At 37.1% G+C, this 20321-nt stretch overlaps 1 protein-coding gene across 5 annotated transcripts in view; it reads left to right on the top strand.

The window, feature by feature from the left end:
* Positions 1-20321, top strand: part of LTBP1 (latent transforming growth factor beta binding protein 1) — a 186072-nt gene that overhangs the window by 111241 nt on the left and 54510 nt on the right. For 3 of the 5 annotated variants that reach the window (XM_041404348.1, XM_041404347.1, XM_041404345.1), the window contains 9 exons: positions 6494-6616; positions 8128-8295; positions 11141-11374; positions 12273-12295; positions 13294-13396; positions 13979-14077; positions 16109-16234; positions 17375-17500; positions 18122-18244. In XM_041404348.1, coding sequence (XP_041260282.1) covers positions 6494-6616; positions 8128-8295; positions 11141-11374; positions 12273-12295; positions 13294-13396; positions 13979-14077; positions 16109-16234; positions 17375-17500; positions 18122-18244 — 1125 coding nt within the window. The remainder of the gene's footprint in view (positions 1-6493; positions 6617-8127; positions 8296-11140; positions 11375-12272; positions 12296-13293; positions 13397-13978; positions 14078-16108; positions 16235-17374; positions 17501-18121; positions 18245-20321) is intronic. The other 2 variants (XM_041404346.1, XM_041404344.1) reach the window with 2 other exon arrangements.

The following is a 20321-nucleotide window of genomic DNA, read 5'->3' as shown; positions in this document are numbered from 1 at the left end:
TTTGTCACTGAAATTTAAGTATCTTAGGACAGAATTTGAAGTTTTGATTGATGCATTTCTTTTTCAGTCATGGCAATTCCCCAGTGTGCAGTGTAAGACAGCTGAACAAGTAAATCCGTACTTGAGGAAACACAGGTGGAGATGTTGAAAAATCACGGGGGGTTTTGATCTTTAGGCAAGCAAGAACTGTTTATAGAAGAGTAACAGATAAGGGTCAGGTTGTTTTTCAGAAGCTTCCTGTATTTATTTATTTCTTCTGGAGTTTAGTCCTTCTCTAAATCACAGTTACTGAAAGAAAATAGGTGATATTAACTGTTGCCTGCACTTAGACTGAACAAAATTTAGTTTAGTATTGTGGTACTAAAGCAAATGCAAATGTCATCCCAAGCAAATGTCTATGTGTGGTCATGAGTAAAAACAATTCTTCATCTGATTGTGTTAAATATATATGGACCAAGATTCTAGTAAAGTGCTTTGGGGTATTTCTAGTATGAAACCTTGATGATTGCCTTACACTGGACAAAAAAATCCAAATATAATTTTTTTCTGAACATTCATAGAACGCAAGCAGAAAAAAACATGAGGAAAGTAAATTTTCTTTTTGTTATCTGATTTTTAAAATATTTCCATATTTTATCTTCTAAAAATAGATATAAAGTTCTTTGAAGATGAATCTGGTTTTGGACTTAGTAAAGCTATATAGTTATCATGGTTTATAACAAGTTCAATGTTACTGTGTGCTTACTTGTTTAAATGAACACCATCTTATATTATTCCCACCTTCCTGCTCTGCTTGGTTGGTTTTGAGGGTTGTTTTGTTGTTGGTGGGATTTTTTTCATTCATGAAGATAGGACTGTGTTCCTAGTTGTACTGTCCACATAAGCAGACAGGCATGCAGTTAGAAAATGGCTGTTATAGCTTGCTTTTTTTCACCAGGAAATTCAGTGGCAGTGAGTCATTAACACATTGCATTTTCTGAGAGCAGGCTGACCTAACATGCAGAAGACCTATAAAAATGTGTGGGAAGGTATCAAACACCAACTGTTGTTGTTAAGAGAGCCTGTTTTAAATTCTCCTTAGTGGGATAGATTAGCAGCAGTTTGGTTACCATGTCTGGGTTGTTTGAAGCTGGGAGCACGGTGGTGGCTCCGGACAGCGTGGTGGCTGACCTCACCATATATCAAGCTGTGCTTAGAAAAGGGTACAGGAGGAGCTGAGACACAGCAGCCTCATGTGTACAGTGCTGCAGCATCACTGTTGCAACCCTGGTTGTGACAAGCTTCTGTGTATTTGGGTGAACTTGTGAGAGCAGTCACCACCAGGGCCGCTGGGATGGCATTTGGCTTTCACCGCCATCTCAGCTGATTGTAAGGATGAGTCAGACTTTCATGGGGATGGACTGCTAATTCCAGGGACACAGTGTGCCAAGGACCAGTTCCACATATTTGGCATGGGTAATAGTAAAGGGTAACAACAAAGGGTCAGGCTGTCATTCAGTCATTCATATTATCAAACACCAACTGTTAAAAAATCAATTATTTATTTACCAGTTCTGTATAAACTATAAATGACAGTGCTTACTGTAAGCATTCTTAATGGAGCCATGTGAGGTGCTGTGTGCAATATCTCCTGGTTTAAATTATCTCTTTTTTTTATGTATCATTGGAACAGAGGCTTTCTACCAATGAAACTTAATTGCTCTCCTTTCCTCAAAAACTGAAAGTCTATATTGAGTTGGTCTTTGGAAAGCTTTGTTTACATATGTGTGGTTTTATAGTACTGCTACCTAGCCCTTAGTAGTTCCTCTGTGTAGATGATGGCATTTGATCAAATTACTCCTCAATGCTGGCAGTTTGTACTTCTGCACAGGACGTTATTCAGACATTTTTCACTAGTTTTTACAATAGAGCAAATGAATTCTTACTCCTTTACTAATGTGCAATTGAAATATTTTTCATGTCCATATACAAGAAATAGACGGCGAGAAAAAAAAAGTCTGCTAATATTGAATCAGATTTCCTTTTGAGCTGCTTGAACAAGTTGATTCCAATGCAATTTGCACAGCTGGGCAGGCTGGCAGGTGGTAGAAAACATTTTGGATAAGTGGCCTTTTACCACAGTCTGAAATGGAGTGGATAGTAAATCTGGGAGGATTTTTTTTTTCTGCTCAAGTTGTTAAATAAACACTATTCCTATGTATATGTATGCTTCTTTTGAAAATTTGAGGTTTTTTTTTTTTTAATCAGCTTCTGGCTTGTTTCTGTGGAATCCCCAGACAAGCTTGTGTAATTCAGCATAGAGCATCAGCTCAGTTATTCTATGAGCTCATTGAGTAGACATGACCAGGAAAAAAGGCATTAAAATACACTGTAATTAGGTTATGCTGAGGCACTGGCACTTGCACAATAAAGTTAACTTTAAAAATGGAACAAATTTAGCAAAAGGAATATCTGTATCAGTAACTCAAGAAGGAATGTTAGTTGATATTTACATAGATATAAGCTAGTACTTAAATGTAGCAGTGCCCACACTAAATAGCAATAGCAGAGCTCATGTGAATGGGAAATTATGTTTTTAGTACAATGCATACAAGAACAGTTCATCTGTAAAGAGATGGAATACTGAGGGAATAATGACAGCATTTGTGAATGTTTCCTGCAGAATAGTTGAACCATTTGGATAAAAGAATATCTGTGTATTCATGAATTGTAGCATAATCCCATGTATCCACAGACCAGCCACTCCAGGAAATAATGCCTTGAAACGTTTATACTTCTAATATTCAAATAATAAAGTTTATCCATATATAAATATTTTAACATTCCTTAAAATGAAGGTGAATGCAAATGAGTGAAGTTATGTTATCTATTAAGTGAAGAATGCATCATTAATCATTTTTAACATTTAAAATACAAATACACTTATGTTAAGTAAGTGATTACTTACCTTGCTTGGCATGTAACTACCTTGCTTAAAAACATGTAGAAGGGTAGAATTATTCTCCTAGATAGAAAGAAAAAGTGCCATCCATTTCATGCTGACATATATGTAAATAGCAATGGTATTTTGATGGTTAACAAACAAGAGACTTAGTCTTTTTACTGAAAATAAGAGTTGAAAAATCTAAGTCAAATTGTCATTATTTAAAATATGCTATCTTCTTTACTGACGTAAAACTTAAATGCTGTTTTCATGAGACAAAGTATTTCTGCTAATTCTAATTCCAGAAAAAGTCATCAAAAAAGTGATACATTATGTAGGTCGCTTGGCAGACAGCCCCCATTTTCCCCCAGTTGTATATGTTAGTTTTCCTGTAAAGAAAAACATATACTGAGAATTTGGAAAGGGAGAAAGTTGTTTTAAAATGTCTGGATATTACAATGTAGGAAGTGGAAAAATTATTTTCATTATATGTATCAATTTCTCCTGTGTTTTTCCTCTTCCTCCAAAATCTGTACGTGGTTTTTGTTCATAACTGTATGGGTAATCTGTGTAATTGTGTTAAGGATTTTCATTTTGAAATGAACCTAGATAACGGCATTTTCCCTGTACTCAGAGTAAAGGATACTATCTCTTCCTCTAGCTTATTTCTGACATCAGAGAAAATGCTTTCTCAAAGCAAGTAGATCGTTTTGTGGTTTAGCATTTGAAAGACTGGTCTGGTAACCCAAACTGCCAACAGATAGAAAATTCAATAGAGGGTTCTTGAGTGTTCCAGTATTTTCTTTGTATTAACTTCTAGATATTTTGGAGTCTTTTGTTCCATCAGGTCCTAGCTGAGCCTAATTTTAGAAAATAGAACATTAGTAATATGTCCTTTCTTCCCAACAACTTTACAGCAGCGTCACTATATTTCTATGTAGGGATGTTTGCTAGCTATTAAGATTTAAGTTCATTTCTTTAATACTCACAAATTATAATGGTACTGAAATAGTGATAATCTAACTTCTGGAGTCAGTTGGGACTGTGTAGATGCTTTCAATAATATTTTGAGATTTCAGGGTAATAGAACCTAGTCTGATGAAGAAACTTCATAAAATTCAAGTGCATGTGACATTGTCTAGCTTGGTAAATACTCTGTATTAATGCAATCCTTAAATAAGATCCTCCTGTTCTTATATGGGATGTCATCCTGCTTAAACATTGAATGGGACAAAAAGTAGACTGCTGTACAAAAATATTTCTGCTGGTTTTTCTTCTCTTTTCTTATACCATTCTCCTCTTTAAATAGTCCACTCCCTCTGAGGTCAGAAAGTCATATAGTCTGGGAATTTCACTTGAAAATTCCTTTGAGGCAGAGCTGATCCTTTGTAATTCATGTGGTTTCCATCACATTTCATCCAAAGCCCTAGGATATGAATTATTACTCCTTGTCACATGCAGCTAAGTGCATAGAAGTGAAGTTTATCCAGGTGGTGTCAAGATATTATATTAGGTAGAGCACTGGAAGAGCTGAAGGATAAGCTCAACACTGAGTATTTGGAAAAAAAATGTGGCTGATATGACAACTGCCAGAGTCTGATGTACTGTACACTCTTGTGCATGGGACAGGTAGCCAAACTTATGGAGAAAAATGAACAAGAAAGAATCTTTCTGTAGGTTTCCAAATGCAAACTTTGGCACATCTGTTACATTTTGTATATTCAACTTCTTACACCTTAAAGATGGTGTCAAATTAGGAAACAACATACAATGAGGTCAAATATAATGAGGTTGGTATTATAAAAGCTAAAAGGAAAGATAATAAATATTATATATTTTAGATAAATGATCACTAATTTTCGAAGAACTAGCTGCAATTTCTAACTTCCATATGAAGTTTGTTTACCCAGCGGGGTATGTGTTGTTTCCTAATCTTGAGGATAGGGAGGAAAAATCTGATGGAAAAATAATAGTAATGTAAATATTTTAAGGTATTTCAATCTACTCTCACAATTTTTCTGAAAGAAGGGACCGCAATTTATGACACAGATAATTATGAATTAGAGAATTTTTTGATTTTATTTTTGTTACTATTTTGACGTTTGGATTATCAGTGCAAACTATGTTATTGCTGTCCCCTGAAATAAAATCCTAGTTTGAATGACTTAGTTACAGATGATATCCAGATGCTTATTAGACAGATCCTGTTTTAAGAGTAGGTGAACTACAAATGCAACCATGAGTGTGAGATAGACCTGAGGCCAAATGCTTGGAGCATGGGAGGATTATTCAGTCAGACCCTGAAAGCAACACTTGCACATGTGGCCTAGTAACAGCAAACTTTATTAAAGCAGTTCACAGAATTACAGACCACATAGAGTTAGAAGGGACCCACAAGGATCGTAGAGTCAAGCTCCTGGCCCTGCACAGCATCATCCCCAGGAATCACACCAGGTTCCCAAGAGTGTTCTTCAAACACTTCTTGAACTCTGTCAGCCTTGGTGCTGGGGTCACTTCCCTGGGGAGCCAGTTCCAGTGCCCAACCACCCTCTGGCTGAAGAATCTTTTCCGAATATCCAGCTTAACAACTTATCCCTGACACAGCTTCAGGCCATTCCCTTGGGTCCTGTCACTGGTCAGCAGGAGCAGAGATCAGCGCCTGCCCCTCCTCTCCTCCTGATGAGGAAGCTGTAACTGCAGTGAGGTCTCCCCTCAGTCTCCTCCAGGCTGAACAGAACAAATGACCTCAGCCATTCCCTTTACAGCTTCTCCTCAAGGCCCTCCACCATCCTCATTGCCTTCCTTTGGACACTCTCTCACAGTTCAATGTCTTTTTTTACATTGTGTCACCCAAAACTGCCCCCAGCACTCGAGGTGAGGCTGCCCCACAGGACAATCCCCTCCCTTGCCTGGCTGGTGATGCTGTGCTTGATGCCTCCAGGACAGGGCTGGCCCTCCTGACTGCCAGGGCACTGCTGACTCAGGTTCACCATAATTGTTAAAAAGTTGTGTTGCTGCTGCCACAGCTGCAATTCTTTCCATGTCAGATGTGTTCTGTGCTCCCTGAAGCATGTTCTTGCCATCAGGTTCCTTTGGGCTACAGATGATGTTTTTGCATTGTGCTTCTTTCAGCATAATGAACCATTGAGCACTCTTAAATATAAATACTAAGAAAAACTCTATTAAATGTGGCAAGCAGTGTTCTACCCTTTGTAAAATATACTAGATTGGTTAAAACTTGTCTTTTTGAATGTTCTTGTGAGCTATGTTGAGCTCTGCAAGCAATCATCTAGTCAGGAGAAGAAGGGTCGATAAGCTGGTCAAAGTGTATTTGTTTTTCTAATTCAGAGTACTTAAGAATGATGTATAAATATAATTGTGTTTCTGTTATGTTCTCAGCAGTGTTTTAAAAGGTTATAAATCACATGTCAGTATGGGGGAAAAGTGTTGATTTGAGTGCTGACTTGTAACAGTTATCCTTCATATATTTTTTAAAAAAGAGAGGACTTCTGAAGAAGGAAAAACATTCGTACATGTTTCAGCATCTGATTTGTTTCAATTTTCCCACAGATATCAATGAGTGTCAGTTACAGGGAGTATGCCCTAATGGTGAATGCTTGAATACCATGGGCAGCTACAGATGTACCTGCAAAATGGGATTTGTTCCGGATCCTACCCTCTCAAGATGCATACGTAAGTAATACTGCTAATCAAAGTACCAAATTAGATACTTTGTTACATTTCAGATGAAGATTTATTTGACTGGGCCCAACTATTCTCATCTGTCAGCTTTCTTTTTCTGTCACCAACTCTTGCTCTCAGTTTATTCGCTTTATTTACTCAGTCTCAGTGCTCCTGCCTCTTTTCTGGTTTTTTGTCCTGGAAACCTTGGTCTCCACCAGTGGCTGCCCAGGATCCTTTCTATCTTTTCCTGATTTTCATGTCACCGAATCTTCAAGGTCATCTGCTATGTACATTTTTCAGTAGCCTGGAGCTTCCACTTTTTTTTTTTTTTTTTACACTCCCCTCTCTGCTAATTTCAACCAAAATCATCTTTGTGTCCTGCTCTTGCCTTTTCCACCTCTGCAGCTTTGATCTGGGCTCTTTCCACTAATAAAGATTCAGCCCAGGATGGTCTTTGGCACATTTTCCTTTTAATTAAGAAGAATTAAAAATTAAGAGATAATTAGGAGAAGGAAAAAGTTGTGAATGACAAATACTTCCCTCTATTTGTTGGCTTTTACTTTGGTTACAATCAATGACCTCTGCAGGAAGAAAAGACAATGTAAGGAATATTTTTTTTGTGAAGAATATGTACCAGTGAAATGTAGCTATAATCCTAAATTCTTTCTCTGAGCTATCTTTACATTTATAAAATCAAGTATAGTCTCAAGCCATAGGTGAGTTCTTTCTTTTTTTTTTTTCTAGCTTAACTATCTTATGCTACTAGTTAATGACACTCATTGCTGAGACAGTTTCTCAGCAGTTTGAAGAACTTCATACTGATTTGCAGTTGAGCACCAGAAGAGAGGAGTTGGTTGTTGGGTTTTGGTTTTGCTTTTACATGTCATGTTGAAAATTGGGTGCCTGTCTTTTTTGAGTTATGTGAACATGTTACCCAGAAGTGTTAAATTTATGTTAATGTGGATGCATAAATCAGGAAGCTGGATGGATCTTAATTTTCTATTACCTCATACTAATCATAGCTTATGGCTCTTCCACATTAAAAATAAGCATAACAAAATGTAGGTATGTAATTGTCTCTTTTATGAAAAAAAAGTAATGTATGATATTTAAAGCTTTTGCAAACTTACTGGCATAGCCTAGTTATAGATGGACATTCCTCTGGCTTTACAGCTTGACACAACTGTGTAGTGCCAGTGGCTAATCTTCAGCAGCTGTGTGCAAGTGAGATAGACTATTCTCACTCTTTATTGTGGCAGCATGGCAACTCCTGGTTTTGAATTTACTTTCTGTTGTTGTTTTTCTTTCAAATACTTCTTGTCCCTGATCTAGAGTAAGTTTGATGAATTTTTTGTTTGATGAATTTTCAATGTTGTGATTCTCATCTGAGATGGGTGTTTGAAATAAAACTTCTGCTGACAGAATATTAATCTGTTTAAGTGGTTTTGGAAATGTAGTGGTGTTTCTCTGTTTTGCTTTTCATGTGAACAGTACCATCCTCTCTTCCACTTTCATTGCAGCTGATAACCCTGTAGTTGCTGAAGAGAAAGGACCCTGCTACCGGTTTGTTAGCGCAGGAAAGCAATGCATGCATCCTCTTTCTGTGCAGCTCAGCAAGCAGCTTTGCTGTTGCAGTGTTGGCAAAGCCTGGGGCCCACACTGTGAGAAGTGTCCGCTCCCAGGAACAGGTAAGAACTTCCCACTAAAAACACACTCTTGCCCCCTGCCCCCTCATTTGTTATGCATGCTTTAAAAAAAAAAAACCAAAACAACCACCAGAGGATGTACTTTAGATAGAGGAAAAGTAACCCAAAATGTAGTGAATACTCTTCAATTATTAAAAGATCTGGTGAAATGATGGCAGCCTTTGAGAATTCAGCTGCAGAGCAACATGAGATGTAGTTTGTATTACAGACGGTAGGATATATGCATGGTAATATCTCTGCTTTCTCACCTTCCTTCATATTTTACCATCCATTTTGAGGAATGTGATATTCCTTACTTGATACATAAAGCTCTCTTCTATTATCAGTGCTCCCTTGGAATTCTGCAGTTATTTAAATATGTAAGGAATTCAAAAATATCAGCCTGTTTGGTCACCACTCTCACTTTGGCAGGTTATATATTAAGATACCACATACCAATTCAATGTTTTCAAGTACTTTTTATTCCCTGATGTTGCTTAAAACTTGAATGCCCGTGGAGTCTTCAGTCAAAATCAATTTAATATTGCCATTTTTCCCAAATGTATGATCAACTAAATCTGTTTTAGCAGCATCATTTGTTGTTATAATATACATGTCCAGTCTCTTGAGTATTTTAGCCCAGGTATTTGTAGTGACACTGTGCTTACTTGAAGCTGCTGCTGCAGATGTCACTGTCATAATACAGGTCACGTATTTCTCTGAAGTATTTTATAAAGATTTACATTCTCAAACCAGCTAGCTTTGGGAAATCCACAGCTACTATCAGAGATATTATGAGATATGATGAGCAGATTCCTTACTTCCTGAACTTTGACTTACAGAAATTAAAGTGACCAACAGTTTTGAGTATTTCAATAGAATTTTAAAGCCACTGTTTCCACTGGGTGACTAGATCGTTGATCAGCATTTTAAAACTCCTTGAAAACACTTTCGGATAAATAATATTTCTGTGGCTTTTTAATGGAGAAAAAATTTATTCTCATGAGATGACTTGCAATTTAAGTGCAGGTGTTTCACATCTGTGAGAATATTGCATGAGGCTTTATGACCAATAGTGTGTACAGTAGAGCACAGAATACATCCTTATGTTGACTGCTGTATAGTCACAAAAATATACTGAGTATCATATGGAATTGGTTATTTTAGAGATTTTTTTCTTAATGAAACGTCTTTAGAGAGAAAATCTGTTAGTAGAAAATTCTGATGAGCTTTTCCCATTTAATGAATACTTGCATGATTTAAAAACATGTTCCTTTCTGTAACAGGTTAAATTCATAATGTTTCAGAGTTTTCTATGAAAAATGTGTGAAAATGGGATACTCCAGAAGGGGGTAATGTATTTACTGCAGCATCCCATATTAGTATAAAAGCCACTAAAATAAAAAGTTTCTAAAATATTTGTACGATATAAATCATCTCCTAAAGAGACACTGAGAGACCAGATTTGTATTCTCAGTTGTTGAGAGCTCTTATCAGAGCTGTGGTAGAATAAGGCTCACATTTCTATTTTTCATTTCAAAGAATATGATCTGAAGCAAGATTTCCTACATCCTAAATATGCTTCTGAAGTGACAGACATCAAATTTTCTGTCTTACTCCTTTGACCAGAATCCCCGCCCTCAGTAGTTGAGTGTTTTTGTGGCAAGTTTTGATATTTAGATGTCCCAGTAAAAAGAATTTCCTTATTCTGAATCCACTCAATTAATTAGTTTGACCCTTCATGTTTTCTATTGCTAAGGCACCATCAGAACACATTGTGCAGTTAATGCATACTGATTAATGTATAGTTTAACTCATCTCTGGAGAGCTTTTAGCTAGTGTTTTCTGCTTTTATTTTAGATGCTAATTCATTTAAAAACCCTGATGTGTTCAAAGCAGGATTTGTGAACTTACCAATGCCCCACTTGGTGGATCCCTCAGGCAGCCATAAGAATTCCCACACAGGAGACTAAATCTTTTCTCTTTCATCCCAACATGGCTTTACCTAGAGCAATAAGGACAATGAAGCACTTGCCCCCTCAAGACTCCTAAAGGTCTCCCTGACCCTGATAGGAGTATAACTATTCTCTTTGAGGGGGAGGAAGACTGACTTGTATTTCTTTCTCATTTTACTCTTCCTGTAGAACTGCAAAACATGATGCTTATGTGGAACAGCTGTAGAGATAGAGCAAGTGCTGTTGCGTGACTTTAATTAACTTTTTCTGTAGCAGCTTTATAAATAAAGTTATTTCCCCTCTCTTCCAATAGTGGTTTGGCTTCTTATGATCCTCATCTTGTTTTTAGCCAGCCTTTTTCAATTCAGTGGAATTTGGATCTGGACTGGTATGAGGCCTCTGTAGTCAGGTGGGATCCTGTGGGTCAGTGTTGATACTGGTTGATAGTGTTCTGCTCCTCTAGTACAGGGCTGGTGAGCTTTTTCCCTTTGATTTCTACAAAAAAAGAAAATGATAGCAGTAGTGGTCTTCATTCATTACTCAGTATAGATGATAAAGACTATTTGCACATTTAAATTAATATATAGAAAGGATATACTGTTTGAAGGGGATTAATTAAAAAAATATCTTGCTGTTTTGACAGATAAGCATAACTGAAGAAAAATGGTAAACTGGAGTGGAAAGCTCCTGGGAAAAACAGCCAGAACATGCTTTTGGGAGAATGCTCAGTCGTGTTAGCGTGCTATGCATAGCTTCTCTTTAAGAAGTTTTTTGTGAATATGTATATACAATATGAGATTAAATTTCTTAGTGGTAGTCATTATATTTTCCACTATGTCAACATATTGCACTTTTAGACTCCTAAAAGGAATATTTTCCCATCCCAAATCTAGCTGCTTTTAAGGAAATCTGCCCTGGTGGAATGGGTTATACGGTTTCTGGCCCTCACAGAAACAAGCTATATCATCACCCTGCAGTTAGAGTACAGCCACCTGCCATTGGCAAGACCCCGATTACTCAACCTGTTGCTAAAGGTACTTCTCCTCCACCTCTCCCAGCAAAGGAAGAGCCAGTGGAGGCACTGACCTTCTCACAGAAAAGTGAGACTGAGATGGCTGTACAAGAAGGTGAGAGTGGGGCAATTTAGTCTTTCTCTGTTTCTGTGCATGCGTCTTCCATGGTTTGTTTCTTTGCATGGCAGCTGCAGACAGTGCAGGGCAGAGAGGTGCCACTCCTCACAGCAGAGCATGCCATGATGCCCAGTGTGGTGCATCTCGGGATTTACCTCTCACAGGTTGTGGGTAGGTCCTGCCAGATGCTGAGACCATGGAGAGAGAGCGAGACTGCTTTAATCTCAATCATTGTTATGATCAGAAATAGTACATATTTTTTGTAAGACTTAGATAACTTATTTTATGTATATATATATATATATATATATGTATATGAATTCTAAAAAGGAAAGCTGCAATGGAAAATAACAATTTATATGTAATTACTACCACTCTTCCCAGAAAAAAATTCATATTTTTGGAGGAAAAAAACACCAAACCACTCTTACTTGTCTAAAGAAAAGACAAATTTTAAAACTTCATTCTTTTTTTCTTCAATAAATCCTTGCAAATTTGTTAGTGGCAAATTATATATCATTATGACATTAATTTACCTTTAAAGTGTTTACAGATGTTGATATCCCTTGGAAGGAATTGAAAAGGTTTCATCAGTGAGTTAATAATCTTTGTGCTTGTCAAATTCTTTCTGAGGAAGCAGGTAAACAATTGAGAAATCTACAAGGGAGCTGAATACTGAGTAAATAAACATTAGACGGTGTGTAGAATCTTATTCTGGTTTCAGGTTAGTTTCTACACTTGCTTCAGGAACATGATTTCATGTTTCCACTATTTTGGAATGAGGTTTGAGCCTGAATTTTTGCGTGATGGCAGCGACCATTTTCAAATGTAACAAAACATGTAATAAAATGTTTTGTGGAAGGTGATTAATTTTCTTTTTTCTTTCTGATTTTAGTGGCAACTGCAGCTCCTGATCAGGTAAAACATGATATAATTTATGTAGAATTAGAATGCAGACCATGTATGAGATGGGATACTGATAAGTGAAAGGATTTAGAATTTATGATGGATAAACAAGTCACTGTGGACTTACTGCTGAAATCCTGAGGCAAAAAGAGCTCATGTTGTTATAATGTACAACAACAGGCAGGTAGTGAGGTACAGGAAAGAGATCACTTTAACCTCTCTTAGAGGCATTTGCTGGAAGTCTGGTATATGTTGCTCTGTCCCATTCTGGAGACTGTATTTTTAAGAGGATAATGAAAAATGCAGAGAGTATGAAAGAGAGACAGATACTATCAGGTAGAGAAAATAAATCAGAGAGAAACATTATGAAGCTTTGAGAAGCATTTGTGACACCTGCTTGTGAGACTGGTATTAGTGCCTAAGTTAATTTCATTGTTTAGGGTGTCCTGTGTTCATTGGAGAAGAGCAAGTGTGTATCTGTGTGAAGTCTCCCATTCTGGAGGTTTCAGGTTCTCTGTGCTGAAGATAATGGGATGTGTTGTGAATAATTGCAGCTGTGCTCCATTTCATTTTCCTAAAAACATACCGGCATCTAATATTTCTATGAAAATAAGATGATAAGTTCAGTAGCTAAGAAGGAGCCTTTCACAGTTGTCAGACACTTAGATGTGATTGTATACTTTTGTGTGATGCTGAACTGCATTCAAATGCTATTTGTAGGCAATTAAAGACCAGAGATTGGGAGAATTATAGGGGGACAAAGCCAAAGATACAATTAGAAGCTCTAGGAAATGGCTGCTTCAAGTAAAATAAATGTTAAATTCTATGCTGTTGTATAAACATAGTATTCCATGTTCATTCAGGTTTAAATTGGTGGTGGTTAATGAACTGCTATCAAAAGCCACTCATGTGAGAATATTAGCAGTGTCTCAAGCCAGGAGTTTGTGGGTAGCTTTTAAGAGAAGTAAGAGAATGTTTTCAGGATGTTATATTTTTTTTTATCATTCTAGGAATTAGCTTCCATTGATCAAGAAAAGCAGCCTTATCTGGAGCCTGGGCAGCCTCAGCTTTCTCCTGGAATTTCAACAATTAACCTGCATCCACAGTTTCCAGGTAACTTATTTTATCTTTTCTTTCAGTATGAGAGAGTGCTTACAGTTCTTAAAAGAATGGAAAAGTAACAATTCTAACAGGGGTTAATGAAAAAATGATTGGAGCTTCAAAAGCAATTTCTCCATGATCAAAAAAAAATCATAGAAGCAGAAGTGGGAGGAATTGAGAGGTTGGCATTGGCCTGGTGACTTGTTTAGGAGATAAAGACATATTTTAAGAAGAAGTGGTATCCTGGATTATGTGCATGAGAATTTTCATGTCAGTAGATGTGAAGCCTTGTACTCCTTTCAAGAGGAAACTATGCTTAGGTGGCTCTTTGCAGATTTATGCATAACTATGGCTGCAAAAGTTTTGCAACTGTGTTTGCTTTCTTTAGCACCTCAGTGTTTTTTTTTTCCACAAGTGTAGAAAGATGAAAACACCAATTACACAGGTTTTTTTTTTTCTACTGTAGGTCAAAGCAGAATAAACAAAAATGTCCGTAGTGCCTAGCTTATGTGTGAATTCTTTAAGGGTTGTGGTTTTTGAATGCTTTAAGGTGGGTTTTTTGGATGTGATTGATTTCCCTTCCATGTCACACAGTAGTGATTGAGAAAACATCCCCTCCTTTGCCTGTTGAAGTTGCTCCCGAAGTCTCTACTTCAAGTGCAAGTCAAGTTATTGCACCTACTCAAGTTACAGGTATTGTACTTCTCTTTTAGAACTGCAATAAATTGTGAAATGGCTGAGTTCCTGACACTATTGTTCTGTGCTGTTGCTGAATTACCATAGTGAAGAGAACATGGTTGTAGAATAGGAAGAATATTCTGGAGAAAGTGCGGAATAGCACAAAAATGAGGCTGCTATGAAGAGAGCCAGGACCAGGTCCTTCCAGGATGTACCTGCCATTTTTGTATCCACAAGTAAAGGATAGAAGATAAAATTAATCATTCACCTCAGATTCAGTTCTGGATTTTCTTTGCAGATCTGCAAGGCAAGTCCAGAACTGAATACTTCTTGAATACAAGTCAGGTTGTGAGACAGTATTGCATGTGTTTCCATGAAGTATACATGACGATGTTCATTGAGGGCTGTAGATCAGAATGTTCTACAAAAAGCAGGTGAGACATTACTGTAAGATCTATTTTAAAACATTATTTTGATGTTTGTGCTTCATCCTTTTTTGGTATATTAGAGTTGCCTCATCTACATCTATGTATCAAGAAGTGAAAATAACAGAAATGCAAGTAATGCACCTGCCATAGCTGAAATTTGTCTAAACGACAGCTGTGTCAAAAAGACGTCAAAATTTCTTTTGCTATACATTTAGAAACAAAAAGGTGAATGTACCATATTTGTATACATGAGAGCATTACAATTCACATTGGTTAGAATGAACCAGAATGAACACAGGTTTTGAATTGATTGCAGTATCCTGGTAAATACTGTAAGATGCATTCTTGTGGAAATATTTAGGCCTACAAAGAGGTTTCCAGGTTTCCATTCAGAGGGAGAAATTTCACATACTTTAATAAAAAATGAACTCTTCAAAATGGCTTTCCTTCATGCAGGAATGTATTTTTGAGTTGATGCAATGCACACAGGGTCTAAATCACTCAGTTGTTTGTACAATTCTGTCTGCAGTTACATCCTCCTGAATGTACTGTAAGAGTAGAGAAAGTATCCTGTCCTTCTGTAAGCATTCAACTGCTGTCTTCAGTTGCTGTAATTACAATTAATCAGTCCCATACAAAGTTTAAAATAGTTGTGGTCATCAAACTAGAACTTGGAAGTCAGCTCTTCTGTGACTGTGCCCCTTCTGCCAGCCAGCTCTCAGCTTCTTTACAGGGAGAGAAAGCTACCTTGCTGGGAGCTCACATCCATTAACAAAAAGAAAATGGTAATTGTCCATGTTCTGTTTTCTATTTTCTCAGGAAAATTAGTGTAACTAGAAATTGCTGTGTGCTATAAATCAATATGTTGTTCAGAGATAATAAAGTCAAAGTGCAGTAAGATTTGCAGGACAAAATACTAAACAGGATTTAGAAAACTGACTGCAGTTCAAGCTGAGAAGTTTTTGAGTGCCTTACTTCTGTACTTTAAAATTTAATTAAATTTAAATGTGACCTGTTTCTAAATAGTCTAGATAAACATTTCTTCTTTACAGTTAATTTCTTCTTTTTCAGGAATTACAATTCCATACTGCATTATAACCTTAGTTTGTTGCAACTGAAGACAGTTATTAGTATTTTCTGCAGTAACGTATATACTTGGGGAATTTCTAAAACTGCTGTAAGGATTTAGCTTCCATTGCTGCCCACATCTGAATTTCCTTATCTTCCAAAATACATCCAAGCAATTAGTAGATGAGTATTCTGTAAATCAGGATACCCGCTGTAATCAGGAACTCACTGCAGTTACTTTCTTAATGTGCGATGCAAAGGTTGAGCCATATGTATTTTTTTTATTTTATCTTATCTTCATTTTACTTTAAATTTTACGTACTGATTTATAGGTCTTGGATGGGACATAAGATTATGTCACTAGGAAAAACGCAGATGGTTTCTAGATTCTTCCATATAAGATATCCATTAGAGAAATTCAGGAGTTGCAAACTTGATTTACAGTTGTTTTCATGCCTGAGCTTTCTACTTGGATTTCAGAGTATTGTGCACTTACTGAACTCTGTAAGTGCACAATAATTTAACATTAAATTTTTCTTTGTTTGCTTAGAAATCAACGAATGTACAGTTAATCCTGATATCTGTGGAGCAGGACACTGTGTTAATTTGCCTGTGGGATACACTTGCATCTGCTACAAGGGGTACAAACTTAATGATCAGCAGACGAAGTGCATTGGTATGAAATTATGCTTTCAAAAATCTGAAATAACCGTGCTATGAAATGCTTGAAATCAAGAGTCTGGTATGGGGAAATCTCTACAGAGCAGTCAGGCGTTCTTTTCTCTGTTGAATGCTTCCAAACTACAAGGCTTTTTTTTAATGCCAAATAAAATTTGCTAGGTAGTCTCTAATACAGCCTTCCAGCTGCTCTGAAATGAGTGTGAATTTAATGAAATGGAATTAAAACGTCTCCCATTGTGATGTGAGAGAAAAAGTGATTAGGCAGACCATCTCCTCTCAGCTGTGTATCAGGTATCTAAAAGTGAGACTGCTAGGAAGAAATAAAATTTTGTTTGGAAAAATAATGAATTGGTACCTGTTTCTCACAGTGATTTATCCAGCTACTAGCTCTGCAGGTAGACTAAGCCCAAACATTTTTTTAGGTCATTCCTTTCAGCCTGCTACTGAAAAGAGAAAGTACATCATAAACAACCCAGAAGCACAGTGGGAGATCTGCTAAGTAGGGTCTCCATCCCCTTTTAACCTAGTAAATTCTAGATGATGATTCTCTGATGAACATAAGGCAGAGCACAAAGGGGTCCTACATGAGGCATTTCAGATTTGGAAGCAGCTCTATTGGTATCTTTTTTCATTCAGAATATGCTGGTTCCTCTGTAACTTGGATCAGAAAGGGTGTATTGTATCTACAGATTATATGCTATAAAATGTTCATGCCACCAAAGCTCAGTAGCTTCACGCTGTAACACATGTTGTCAGGTGCAACTATAGTATTGAAAAATAAATTATGCAACACAGCCAAATGGCAACTTAGAATCCCTTTATTTCATCCAAATTTTATTAACATTCCATGCTTGCAGCTTGCAGTGCTCATCTTGCGCACAGTGTAGTGATTTGAACTGTAATCGTGTCACGTTCTTCAGTTCTTCAATATTATTACAGTCTAAGCCAATAAGAGCATTTTTCTCCAACCAAACCTATTTAATGCATCTTTTTTTCATCTCTGAGAGAAAACATATATACCTTTTCCAATAGTTAAATTATTACAAGATCAGTCTTTTCAAATGCATGGCATAGAATGCACAAAAAGAATCACAACAATATATTCTATAGTTCTATGTTTTCATTTCTTTTACAGATATTAATGAGTGTGATCAGGCACCACATCTCTGTTCCCTTGGACGCTGTGAAAATACAGAAGGAAGTTTCCTATGTATTTGCCAAGCTGGATTCATGGCCAGTGAAGATGGAACTGACTGCATTGGTAATAACTAGTCTCCTTTATAGAAAATAAAAGTATCAAAATTATTCAAGAAGCATAGCTAAACCCTCCTAAAGTCCCTTTTTCAACTCTTTTTTTCCTCAATGTCAGTGGTACTGGACTGATGTCTGGAAGTATATTTCACTGTCTCTCACCTGGTGTTGTGGTGAGCAAAGCACCTGTTTAGCTGATATTCCTTTTCCAAATGTTAGTTTGTGGAACACCTGCTGTGTAAGATAGAAATATTCAATACTCTTTCAATGAGTAGGAGCTGAAACAAACTGTATTTTTAAATACAGCAGCAAACAGCCACAGACTTCACAAAGCAACACCCACGGCCTGAAGGGCTGGGGTCTGCCTTAGGTTAGTGCTGGCTGGGGCACTGCATACATGCAGCAACACACATTTTGTTTGCAGCCATTGGGGTGCTCCCAGGCCGCCTTCTCTACCCTGGCTGTTTCTCAAACTCACTCTCTCTGTGATTACAAGCAGTGAGGTGGCTTGCAAACAGCTTCAAAAATCCAAACTTACTACTCAGTGTTTAGTTAAAGCAGAGTTTTGAGGAGATGCAAGCATTCAATACTTTGGTGGTGAAGCAGCTTCTCTTCTCTTTGTAATCTGCAGATTTTGATGAATGCTCGAGACCTCACACTTGTGGAGAAGGCTTTTGTGTAAACACTCTTGGCTCATACAGATGTGAATATTGTGATAGTGGATACCAAATGAACAGGAGAGGGGAATGTGAAGGTAGGTTTGGACTCTTCCCTAATGGCAATGGTGATTGATACTGATAGCACTTCATAGCACCATTTATTGATAGCACAAAAACAGTGCCAAACTACTGCTGTTTGGAATGATTAATGTTCCCTGCTATTCAAGGGAGGCTTTGCATTGCAGCTTCAGCTGCAAAGGGGCAAATCTCAGAGGGTGCAATCTTAAACAAGAAGCCTTTGTGAGTACTCTTCAATCTTTGTCATTATTTGGTGTCTGGAACTGCAATTCAATTCCTGCTATTTAAATTTAAGGTGCTGCAAAGGAGTGCCCCCACTGTGTACAGAACCATCTTGGAACAGCCATTTTATCATCTCTTGCCATGGAATCACTAACTTCATTGTTAGTCCTTACCTGCTTGCCAAGTTTTTGTAAAAAAAGAATAATAAAAGTTAATTTTCCCTATATTCTATCAGGTAGCAAATGATAGGTTGACTTTTTTGATATCGGTATCAAGCAGATATTTCATGTTGCGGGAGATCCTAGCACATCAGACCTTCAAAGCTTCAGCTTACTTTTCAGTGTATATTTTGGGGTTTTTTCCTGGTTTTTTTTTTTTCATTTTCAACTTGAATGGTGAACTAAAAACCCCAAGAAATCATTTCATTTTAAACATGATTTTGTTTATGCTTTAGTCTAAGTTACATAGGACAGAATAAAGTGGCTGACATGTTAGGTTGCCTGGCAAATAAGCAACTTAAAGCTGCCATGGATATATTTGCTGCTCTGAACAATGCTAAAAGAGTCTTCTTTCAATTTTTTTTTTAAATTTATTTAAATGTTTCACAGACTCCACTTTTACAACTAGTCTTTGTAACTCTTCTCTGTGACTATGGAATCTGTAATTCAATTAGGCTAGAAATCAGACTATTACACTACATCAAATTTGTTATTAACTTGTATTTTAAATAGTGTGGTGGTAGTCCTCTGTAATTTAACTTAACAAAATGTAATTTCTGAAACCATATTCTCTGTTGAAAGTTGTTTAAGGTTGCTTAAGAGGAAAAACCTCCTCCATTAATCTATCAAACCAAGGAAATCTCACATTGGGGGAATTATTTCACTGTGTCATCACTCCACTGACAGATTTCTGATTTCACGAAAAACTTACTTCCACCCCCTCCACAGTTCAAAAACAAAGGCAAGAATCCTCCAAGCTGCACACAATACTCACAGTTCACTTGAAGTTCCCTGGCCCTTCCTCATTCTGCCTTCAAGCTGTACTCACACGAGCTCTGTCACAGGCCTAGCCAGGGGAATGTAGAGTGCATATGTGTTGTTGTAGATTCTGTTGTTTATGTAGAACAGTGCTGTAGTCATAGCTGGACATCATTGCATAGGATGAAGGATTCTTATAGAATCTTTGTGATTTTTTTTTTTTTACACTTTGCCACATTTAGACTTTATTTTGACTAAAAATTTCTGTACCAAGTACATCATTCATGTTCTATGTTTTGAGGGCAGACACAGTCCAGACAGTTCTGAGAATAAATTACAACAGAAGTGTAATTTTCTTTGTTAATTAAGTAAAAAATAAATTCCCACAGTAGTTTCATGAGAAACTTGCAGGTCTGCATTGTAGCAGCTGAAGAAGCCTGTTGGTGTTTTTACGAGAAAGCATTCTAAGCTGGACAATTGTGATTCTATGAAAAATTGTGATTTGCCTACATCCAGTGAGTTGTTTGGAGCTGGGATGTTCAATTCTCTCAAGCTTGGAGCATTTAACTTGCAGTTAAATTGCAAGTGTTGGGAGCTCCTTGAGTTCTTTGAGCTTGTTATCAAAGCTAGGAGTGAATTCCTTCCCTATGATCTGTGCTCAAGGTAGCAGAATTGCAGAAGACAAAACTGCTAGACCTGGGGCAGGAAAAGGATGGAAGCTTAGGAAGCTTGAGTTTAGAGGTGACTAACAATTTAATTAGTTCTGTGCACTGCATGAAGAAAGTATTTAATGGGAAAGATTATAATTATTGTGTAATTAAATACCCTATTATAAGGTGGTCTCACACATGCAAGCAGACTGCAAGGAGACTGCCTACACAGTTTTAATTCCAGT

The sequence above is a fragment of the Onychostruthus taczanowskii genome, unplaced genomic scaffold (genome assembly GCF_017590055.1).
Source record: "Onychostruthus taczanowskii isolate IOZ18803 unplaced genomic scaffold, ASM1759005v1 scaffold21, whole genome shotgun sequence".
Lineage (NCBI taxonomy): Eukaryota > Metazoa > Chordata > Aves > Passeriformes > Passeridae > Onychostruthus > Onychostruthus taczanowskii.
The sequence above is the reverse complement of the archived record's forward strand: the minus strand, read 5'-3'. Positions and strand labels throughout refer to the sequence as shown.